General features: G+C 45.3%; 1 protein-coding gene across 1 annotated transcript in view; it reads right to left on the bottom strand.

Moving 5' to 3' along the window:
- Positions 1-10,669, bottom strand: part of mtm1 (myotubularin 1) — a 19,059-nt gene extending 8,390 nt beyond the window's left edge. Inside the window, exons 1-6 of the mRNA XM_083671171.1 lie at positions 10,602-10,669; positions 8,555-8,645; positions 5,990-6,062; positions 5,077-5,171; positions 3,179-3,289; positions 2,924-3,025 (exon numbers count right to left, since the gene is read on the bottom strand). Of these exons, the coding sequence (XP_083527297.1) occupies positions 2,924-3,025; positions 3,179-3,289; positions 5,077-5,171; positions 5,990-6,062; positions 8,555-8,617 (444 nt within the window). The 5' untranslated portion in view covers positions 8,618-8,645; positions 10,602-10,669. The remainder of the gene's footprint in view (positions 1-2,923; positions 3,026-3,178; positions 3,290-5,076; positions 5,172-5,989; positions 6,063-8,554; positions 8,646-10,601) is intronic.
- Positions 10,670-10,933: the final 264 nt, after the last annotated feature.

The following is a 10,933-nucleotide window of genomic DNA, read 5'->3' as shown; positions in this document are numbered from 1 at the left end:
CCCCGCAGGCAGGAAGTACTGTAGCATGACTGAGTCGGGGGGTAGGGGTAGTGGAGGACGAGCACACACGTGTTTGATACCATTCCTTATTCCATTCATTACAATTACTCCATCCTCTGATTTCTACCTCCACCAGCCTCCCCTGAAATTAGTGTGGTTGAGCTGTCCTGACTGAGGTGTGGTTTCATTAGACACAGAACATGGGAAGGGCTGGCTGAGTAAACTGTTACTGGGAGAGATTTGTTTGTTGAGGTTGTTGATTCAGAGAGAGCAAATATGATAATGAATGAAACACTATGTCCTCTCCCAGTAGGAGGGCCCAGTGGGCTGTGGTAAGGCATTGAGACAGCCAGGCAGTTACTCAACTGTTGTAACACAGGGTTATACAACACTAGATGAGGTGGACAGCCTACAAGGGTGTGGTAAAGCGTATGAGAGCAGAAAAATTGGGGAGAAAATCATATAATGTCCAAATAAAGTACACGTTACTTATTTGATCGACAATCCTTTGCATGCAATAACTGCCTGAAGTCTGCGACCCATTGACCTCACCAGGCACTGGGTATATTCTCTGGTGATGCTCTGCCAGACCTGTACTGCAGCCATCTTAATTTGTTGTTTGTTTTGCTTAAAATATTATCATCAGGAAATTAAATGCATGTTCAATTGAAGATTGACTTGGCCAGCAGAACATGCTTTTTGGCCCTGAAAAACATCCTAGTTGCTATGGCATTTGACCTAAGCAGGCTTTTTAGGTATTTTTTAGCAAACTGTAACCTGACCATCCTTTCTGAGGTTAACTAGTGGTTTGCATCTTGCAGTGAAGCCTCTGTAGTTCGGCTGTTGACGTATTCTGCGGATGGTAGTCTCTGACACATTCACGCCTACCTCCTGGAGAGTGTTCTTGATCTGTGGGACAGTTGTTTTTTTATTTTTTTTTATTATGTTGAGCGTTCTTTGGTCATCCACTGTAGATGTCTTCCTTGGCCTACCAGCCTGTTTGCGATTGCTGAGCTCACCAGTGCTTTCTTTCTTTTTTAATGATGTTAAAAACTGTTGATTTTGGCAAGTCTAAGGATCTTAGACCATCTACTATGTTTCTGATGTTTCTGATATTTCAGCCTCATAATGGCTTCCTTGAATTTCATTGACATCTCTTTGGTCCTCATGTTGACAGACACCAATAGCAGACTCCAAAGCCAAATGCAAAGCCTAGGATCAATACTAGACATTGACAGCTCTTTTATGGCTGTACAAATTGTGACTGAACACACCTGACTAATCAGAAACACCTGGCAAGCCAATTTTCCAATACTTTTGGTGCCCTGAAATAGAGGGACTATGTATAAAGTAAGGTTGTCATTTCTAAATGGTGCAACCATTTTGAAAAAAGAAAACATTGAATTAAAGCTGAGAATCTCTTTGATTTCAAATTAAGAAAAACACAGTTGGAATATGAAATATATATATATTATGGAATTATGTAGTAAACAAAAAAGTGTTAAACAAACCAGAATATGTTTTATATTTTAGATTCTTCAAAGTAGCCACCTTTTGCTTTGATGACAGCTTTGCACACTTCTGGCATTCTCTCAATCAGATTCATGAGGTAGTCACCTGGAATGGTTTTCAATTAACAGGTGTGCCTTGTCAAGAGTTAATTTGTGGAATGTGTTGCCTTTTTAATGTGTTTGAGACCATCAGTTGTGTTGTGCAGAGGTAGAGATATGATGAAACTGGCTCTCATGAGGACCGCCCCAGGAAAGGAAGACCAAGAGTTACCTCTGCTGCAGAGGATAAGTTCATTAGAGTTACCAGCCTCAGAAACCGCAAATTAATAGCACCTCAGATTAGAGCCCACATAAATGCTTCACAGAGTTCAAGTAGCAGACACATCAACATCAACAGTTCAGAGGAGACTGCGTGAATCAGGCCTTCATGGTCGAATTGCTGCAAAGAAGCCACTACTGAGGAAGAACAACAAGAAGAAGAGAATTGCTTGGACCAAGAAACACAAGGAATGGACATTAGACCAGTGGAAATCTGTACTTTGGTCTGATGAGTCCAAATTTGAGATTTTTGGTTCCACCCGCCGTGTCTTTGTGAGACGCAGAAAAGGTGAGTGGATGGTTTCTACATGTGTGGTTCCCACTGTGAAGCATGGAGGAGGAGGTGTGATGGTGCTTTGCTGGTGACACTGTTGGTGATTTATTCAAAATTCAAGGCACACTTAACCAGCATGGCTACCATAGCATTCTGCAGCAACATGCCATTCCATCTGGTTTGAGCTTAGTGGGACCAATTTTTGTTTTTCAACAGGACAATGACCCCAAACACACCTCCAGGGTAAGGGCTATTTGACCAAGAAGTGGAGTGCTGATGGAGTGCTGTGTCAGATGACCTGGCCTCCACAACCACCCGACCTAAATCCGTTTGGGATGAGTTGGACCGCAGAGTGAAGGCAAAGCAGCCAACAAGTGCTCATCACCTCTGGGAACTCCTTCAAGACTGTTGGAAAACTATTCCAGGTGACTACCTCATGAATCTGATTGAGAGAATGCCAGAAGTGTGCAAAGCTGTCATCAAAGCAAAAGGTGGCTACTTTGAAGAATCTAAAATATAAAACATATTCTGGTTTGTTTAACACTTTTTTGTTTACTACATAATTCCATATTGTGTTCCTTCGTAGTTTTGATGTCTTCAATATTAATCTACAATATAGAAAATAATTTTAAAAAATGAAGAAAAACCATTGAATGAGAAGGTGTGTCCAAACTTTTGTATCTATACACACACACATATCCAATACTGTATATCAGTGTGTGTGTGTGTGTGTGTCTCTGAGGGGAGTTAGACAGACACAGATATACAGTCAGACAGACATACAAACAGACCGGTAAGGACAGTAGCTAGTAATACGTACCAGGCCATGGGAGAGCGGGAAGGTGAATCTGAACAGAATGTCAAAGATGTCTCTTCTGCTGTGGCCCTCTTGCTTCAATGCAAACCTGAGGTTCCTCATATCCTGGTCGAGACACAATACAGTAAATAAATACATAACACAAACAAAACATCACCACACAAACACACACTCCGGACTATACTATTAGGTATAAACATGGGGGGGGGGTGTCAGTGAAGTAAATCTGTTCTTAATGAAGCACGGGGAGCTGCTGACCTTGCAGGTGATGTCCAGCCCATACGAGTTTTCACCCCGACTGGAGGCTCCGCCCATCTTCTCCACCCGACCAATGGCCCCCAGAGGAACGTTCAGGGTCACTGCCGGGTCCTGTGACATCAGAGAAACCATTGGTTCAGGATTGGCTGTGCTGAAATTGCTGTAGGTTGGGCAATACATGTCTGGATATATCTGCCATACAATTGTGAGTGTGTTATAGCTGGAGCAAGTTGTATACAGAGAGATGCATACTCTTCTTTCTCATGCTTCTGTGCGTATAGATACCTCTGAGTAAGTTGAGTGTTAGTGGATTGGGTAGAAGAGGTCCTGTGAGGGCTGCATATGTAAAGTGTATTGTCAGGTGTCGTATTACAGCGTACTGTAGGAAGAGCCTCACGCTGCAGAGGCTTAGTGTCCCTCGAGGCTATAATAACCTACTCCTTCACTCTCTCTCTCTCTCTCTCACACACACACACACACACACACCTCAGCCTGACAGATTAGCTGACACTGAAAACACCAGAGACATCCTTGGACCTCCATGTCTGCTTCATTTGTCATCCCTCAACAATGCCTTCATCTATCGCTCTTTTCTCTCCATCCCTCCTTCATCAACCTGTCAACACTCCCTCCTTCTCTTTCTCAACTTCAACTACAGTACCACGGCAACAGTCCCTGGCAACCAACCATGGCAACAGACCCTGGCAACGCTATAAGAGGGTCTGAAAACAGTACTGCAGGTGCCTTGTACAGGGTTCTGCCAAAGCTGTCTGGTGCCAAGAAAGAGAGAGAGATGAAAGAAGAGGAGAGAAAGACAGAGGATTGGAATTCCCCTCTTTTTAGATGTGTTGTTCTCTCTCTTTTTCACCGTTGGAGATCAAAGTGTTTAGTAAAACAGGAAGAGTGAAAGTGAATCCACCAGCGGAGCGGCAGGATTACTGTACATCTGACACACACGTACGCACACACCAGGATACCGTAGACCGACAGTAATCAACAGAGTAGAGGTGGGGCAGATTAGGGTGAGATGATCTTTCCTTCTCTCTGATCAGGTTCTGTTGCCACACCTTGCTAGGCGGTCACTGGGTGGCACTCACAAAACACCTCCTTCCTTTCTTCCCTCCCTCCCTCCATCCTTCTTCATCCTCTCCCACAAGCCTTTTCTCAAGCGGTTGGAACATGCCTCCTGGCATCCTCTCCTCTGCGCTCCACTCGTGTCCTACTGAAAACCCATTGGAGGAGAAGATCTGGGTTCATCCCCTTCGCTATATTCCTCCAATGCTTTTTGAGGAAAACGTGAGTGGAGGATGGAGGAGAGGAGTCGTGTTTCAAATCATTGAGAAGAAGTTCCTTTTCATCCCCACACACTCGCCAACAGCCATTCCCTATCTGTATATCTATATATAGTTCTACGTCTCCTTCATTAAGACCCCCCACTAATAACAGACCACCATAAACCTCATGCGTCACAGAGCCACAGCCAGTTGTACAGTAGGGCATAGATCAAACACTTCTATGACACTAACATTAACGTCAGGAGCACCGAGTAGTGGAACCTTAGTGTTAGCAATGGGCTGCAGCAACAAACATGTCAATTAGCCTGACTGGGACTGGGGAGTGTAGCATTAGCGTTAGCAGTGGGCTACAACAGCAGACATGTAATTTCATCTGACTGGGGCTGGGTAGTATAGCATTAGCGTTAACAGTGGGCTGCAGCACCAGACAAGTCTTTTAGCCTGACTGGGACTGGGAGTGCCACAGCTCGGTAGACAGACAGACAGACAGACATCTATGGGAAGGGTGTGTTGGTGTCAAACCGGTGTGTGTGCGTGCGTGTGTGTGCGCGTGTGTGTGTGTGTGTCAACCCCTCGCCGTGAGAGAGACCCAGAGTCACTCACCGTGTCTGCACTCTTGAAGTACAGTCTGTAATTGGTGATGAACACCTTGCCTTTGAGAGCTCTGCTGAACGGACAGATGTAGATGATGTCTTTGTCTGCGGAGAGAGAGAGAGAGAGAGAGAAAAAAACAGAACAATGTGTGACTGACTGACTATACACTCACAGACAAATTGCAAACTTAGCTTGAGGACATTCTCACCACCAGACAAAACAAAGACAATCCATGTAACAATAACAATATCCCCAGTCACATTTTCCACATGTAAGTGTAGCACTGAACCTCACAATATCTGTGCCTATTATCCTCTCTCTCCCTCAATCTTTCCTCTCTCTCACTCCTCACCGTTTCATTCTCCACAGCTAATTAGTATTGTCAGAGCAGAAGAGTGCCCTGAGAGAGGGGGGGGGATATATAGTGCAACAATTCACTACAACACTGCTGGGGAAAGTTAGTTGGTGCTAAATATAGCCTCTCCTGTGACTACCCCAAGAGGGAGAGAGGGAGGGAGAGGGAGAGAGAGAGAGAGAGAGAGGACAGACAGACAGACAGACGTCAGAGTACAGATCAGATTAAAAAGGGGAAGCTACAGGAGGAGAAAGTGTTATAAGATACCAGTACAAGATGACTAGTTAGGCCTGGACACAGCAGCAGCTCAACCACTGGGCACTGTTCCTGTGGCCAGGGTTCCTCTGAGACACAGAGACAGGCTAGGCACTAGTGGACCCAAGGTGAAGAAAAGGTACTTGCCCAAACCATACTCATTTGTAGAACATGACCATACAAGGACATACACTTCATGTTTCCTGGTATAACATACATGATGACGGCAAAGTAAAAAGGAAATAATCATGATGATTGACGAATTGAATGATTTAAATTCTGATGATGATGATGATGATGATGATGACTCACCTATCACTCTCTCCTCTCCGGGCAGTAGGGTGACGTCTGCGAGTGGTTCCATTCTGAGACTCTCCCTGGACGCCTGCAAAAAGAGAAAGAGGGAAAGACAGAGAGAATGAAGGAGAGAAAGACCATATGGTAAATGGAGGTAAAGGAGTCTCCTCTCCCCCTCTCTACCTCTCCCTGTCCTCCGACAGAAAGCAGCAGTGCTGTGTGTCGGTACCAGACTGTCTCTGTGTGTGTGTGTGTGTGTGTGTGTCCCAGGGCTATGTTCCTGCCCAGGTCAGTGCTCAGAGAGAGAAGATCAGTGAACTGGAATGTGTTCAGTACAGTAGAGCAGCTTTCAGCTTCACCAGAGAAGGATCAATACAATACAGGCTACAGCCAGAGAGGGTTAGGGTTAGACTTTCCCCCCTACACATGGATCTAAGTCATAATAATATCATATACACCATTAAGCAGACCATTTACACGTGTGTATACATGGTCCCAGCAGTTGGGGACAGCTGAGCTAGATCTGTGTTTCAGGGGGGGATGGGGGGGTTCCAGAGCTACAGGGCAGGGGAGGAGGGTGATGGTCTGGTCCTTCTGGGGATATGATTACGGTGCAAAGAAAGAGAGAAACAGAGGAAGGGAGAGAGAGAGTAAAAGAAAGAGTGGGCAAGTGCTCAGCAATAGGCCCAGGTTACATACTGTGTTGTTGCTGTACCAGCCTAAGTTACATGCATGCGTGTGTGTGTGTGTGTGTGTGTGTGTATACAGTGGGCCCAGCAGGTTAATACTTGCTGTTGCTGTACCAGCATAAATCTGTGCGGCTTGCCAACCCTCTGTCTGGCAGACCACACAACACCACTCTCTGTTACCCTGCAGAGGACCAGCCTCTGCCAATACACTCACGGAGTGTGTGTGTGTGTGTGTGTGTGTGTGTGTGTATGCTGTATTTATGAGAGTGTAGGCAGTATAGAGTGTGTGTGCATGTGAGTGAATTATGCATGTGTGTAAGGGTGTAGGAGTGTAGATTTGTGTGTCTGTATGTGTAGAGAGTATAGGGTGAGTGTGTGTGTATGCGCGTGTGCCCACGGAATGTGTGTGTATAGTGTGTGTGTGTGTGTGTGTCTACCAAGGGGGCAGTGTTGTCTGATTTCCTCTGTTTCCTTTGGCGTCTAGGTTCCCCAGGTCTTTACAAAGCCAGGCTTGTGTCCACCTATCGGTCATTTGTTTTACATGGAAACCTCTCAACGCTATGAGAGAAAAGTTGTTATTGGCTACCACTCAGGGACATCCTGGTTTGCGGGCCAATAAGAAGGAATCATCCACAAGAATGAAAGAGTCTCTGTATCCAGAAGAAGAGATCTGAACATCAATCTCTACTCAGGATGGGCAACTCATTTAGCCTGTCCATGGAGATTAGAGATCTGTGGAAATCCGCAGTATTGTGGCTCAGATCAGTGAAGCAGTCACAGCAGTAACCTTCAGGGGCAAACCACCTTGCCTTACCTTCAGAATCTATGAATTGTGTTACCAAGATCCATAACTATCCTACCATAACTATCTAAACATTGTAGCACCGGACCAAAAACCAGAGACAAAATGAACAAGGGCAGTGACATACTAATAGAGGGTTGCTATGACGCTGTCAGAGAGAGAGTAGAGAGTTCCTACATGGGAGCTGTCAGCACTGCTGTGGGTAGGACAGGGGGGCAGCAGCATGACTTATTCATGCTACGCTGACCTAGCCCACTTAACCTTCTCAGGCTATTCTCCATCTGGGATGAGCCGGTCAGAGCACAGTCACAGCGCGTGCACACACACACACACACACACACACACACACACACGGGAGAGGTAGGACACAGGTAGGGGAGAGGTAGGACACAGGTAGGGGAGAGGTAGGACACAGGTAGGGGAGAGGTAGGGGAGAGGTAGGACACAGATAGGGGAGAGGTAGGGGAGAGGTAGGACACAGGTGGGGGAGAGGTAGGACACAGGTAGGGGAGAGGTAGGACACAGGTAGGGGAGAGGTAGGACACAGGTAGGGGAGAGGTAGGACACAGGTAGGGGAGAGGTAGGACACAGGTGGGGGAGAGGTAGGACACAGGTGGGGGAGAGGTAGGACACAGGTGGGGGAGAGGTAGGACACAGGTAGGGGAGAGGTAGGACACAGGTAGGGGAGAGGTAGGACACAGGTAGGGGAGAGGTAGGACACAGGTAGGGGAGACCACTTAGGCAAAGAGTATCCATGAGCAATACCGAGGAGCGTGACTTGAGAGTCTGTGTGTGAAGTGTGAGTGCTTGTTTGTATATGAAAGAGAGATGTGTGCGTGTGTGTCCTTCAGGGACTCACAACAGAACACTGAATATGGATGTGTGTTTGAGGCTCTTGGTAGTGTACAGTGTGTGTGGGTGGTGAGTGTGCGTAAGTGTACTGTGTGTGGGTATGTGCAAATGTGAGCATGTGAGAAAGAGAAGGATGAGAGATGTACAGTATGAGTGTGTGTTTGTGTCAGTCCAAGGTATTAGGTAATAAAGTTAATATAAATAATAATAATAATAATAATAATAATAAAAACGTACGTTCTGACTGGAACTGTTTTCCAGGGGGTTGGAGTTGTACGCTGGTATTGAAGCTGAGGCCATTGCTCAGCGAGTGCTTCTTCCAGAGGCTCTGAGAGAGGATGAGGAGAGGAAGGAGGGAGTAAGGAAGGAAGGGAGGGAGAGAGGGATGAGAAAGCAGGAGGAAGGGTGGACCGATGAGAATGATGGAGAGAAAGAGAGAGAGAGAGGCAGACAGTTGTCATTGACAGGACAGTGTGGAAACTAAAGATGCAAGAGGCAGTCTTTCCTCCATGTTTCATCCCCTTAAAACGCCTGAAGCCACTGAGACTGTCTTCTAAAAGCACCACATAGGCTTGAGTCACAGTCACGGGCTGTGCACCCTTAGTGAACATGCTTGGCCTATTCCAGAGAAAGACAGTGCTAGCTAACACCTGTTATGGCTTACTCCTCCTCCCAGTACATAGAAGCCCAGCCAGTGTAAACATCACTACACTATAAATCATATGGAGAGTAGCAGCACAGCGCAGTACAGTGTCTCTCCATCCATATAAATAAAAAACTATGGGTCTCTTCTCTTTTCATCTCTTTCCAAACTCATGAAACGAAAAGGAAAGTTCCATTGTGATGACTGTGAGGAGGAGCAGGTGTGTGTGTGTGTGTGTGTGTGTGTGTTGGTTAGCTGGCAGCTGTCACTAAAGTAGGCCTCATAACATATCGCAAAAGCGTTTACAGTAAGCTGCGAATCAAACAGCCAATGAGATCATCTTAAGTAGCAGTACAGATTTTAATTCGATTGAAATATAAACACATATCAACCAAGGCATGATTAATTCATTTGAAAGCTCTATATCTATAACCATCTACTGATATAGTTAAATCGGGTCATGGACATAGCATTGAGAGCTACCGTGCGCTACTGAGCTGAGGAGGAGGGCTATTTATAACGTTTGACAGATAGAGTGGTAAATAATGTGGGGGGGGGGATTGCCCTCCTGTCACGATTAGCAATCCTTGGCCATACGTCACTGCCCAACTCTTCTCACGCAGACCCACATTATTCAATCCATCACATCACATCTCCCCGGGGAGGGAGACAGGCACAATAAGATACGCTTGTTTTGACATTATCATAGGCTGCTGACTTGTAGTTCAAATCGGGTTATATTGTGATGACCTCAATATGGACAAAGAATACAACGTGGGGGAAAATGTGACATTTAGTGAAGTAATATGAAAAACTAGGCAGGGTCTATAGAAGCCACATTACATAAGACATTTCCATGCTGTTGGATAATAGCAATCTAATATGATGGTTGGTAAAATAGGCTAATAATGTCTCAATGGGCCTAGATATTATATTGTAACGTGCACTGTATACACATCTATCATTAAAACGCAACTATGTTGCAGCCCAATGTTGCAAGAATCTTCCAGCTCCCCGCTTTTCAACCCGTCAGTACAGTCGCTTTATACAGCACCGAAAACAGAGCAAGAGACTATCGCATGTAAGGTTTGTGCACTGTCTGTAACGATATGGGAATCTATTGTGTTTTCAAAAAATAACATCTATCCTTGAAATGTTTGCCATATTTGGATATGATAATACGATTCAGTTCAGTTTCCTCGTATTGAGCCGATCCCCGAAATGAATTGAGGTGTAAAAGAGAACGCTATAAAACTGAGCTTTTCTGTTGTTGCGCTGAAAAAAAACCTTAGTCTATATCAAAACAGTGAACACTGTAGAACATTTAAGCTTGTCAACACATACAATCACTGCAAACAAAATGTAATAGACCCAAACTAAGTCTGAGAACACCCCAAAACTGAACTTTTACAACTTCGCTCATTCCACCAGGAGCGTCAAGCCGAGCCAGCACACAGCGAGCCTGTGCATCATGGAAAAGGCACCAGGAAATAGCGAAGGCCCGACAGAACAGCAGCCACTTCAGCAGTCCAATACCAGCCAGTTTTTCGTTTCAGAAGAATAAAACATTAGCCAGTCGCTGCCGAAAGAGACAGTAAATACATTCGCTGTGGCATTTTCTTCCCAAATTCCTTTACTTACCCACAAACTGCGATTCTCCTGTTCCTGAATTCGTCAGTCTATTTAGCGGCGCCGATGGAAGAACTCACCCGAGTCACGTGCAAGCTGTCATGACACGGATTGGATGGCTGTCAAAACGGACCCTGCAAGGATTTCAGGGAGTTGTATTTCTACAGTTGTCCTGGTGGAAAAATACGTCCATTAATGTTCAACTAGGATCCTGTTATTCAGAGTGGGTTTGTGAGTGTATTTGAGCTTACGTGTGCATACGGAAAATAAACAATATTTTCTGTATTCTTTGATATAGAGCTTGTTTGTGCATATGGAAAATAAACGATAAACAATGGCAATTG

The sequence above is a fragment of the Argentina silus genome (assembly GCF_951799395.1).
Source record: "Argentina silus genome assembly, chromosome: 1".
Lineage (NCBI taxonomy): Eukaryota > Metazoa > Chordata > Actinopteri > Argentiniformes > Argentinidae > Argentina > Argentina silus.
Note: the sequence above shows the minus strand (reverse complement) of the source record. Positions and strands in the feature narration are given on the sequence as shown.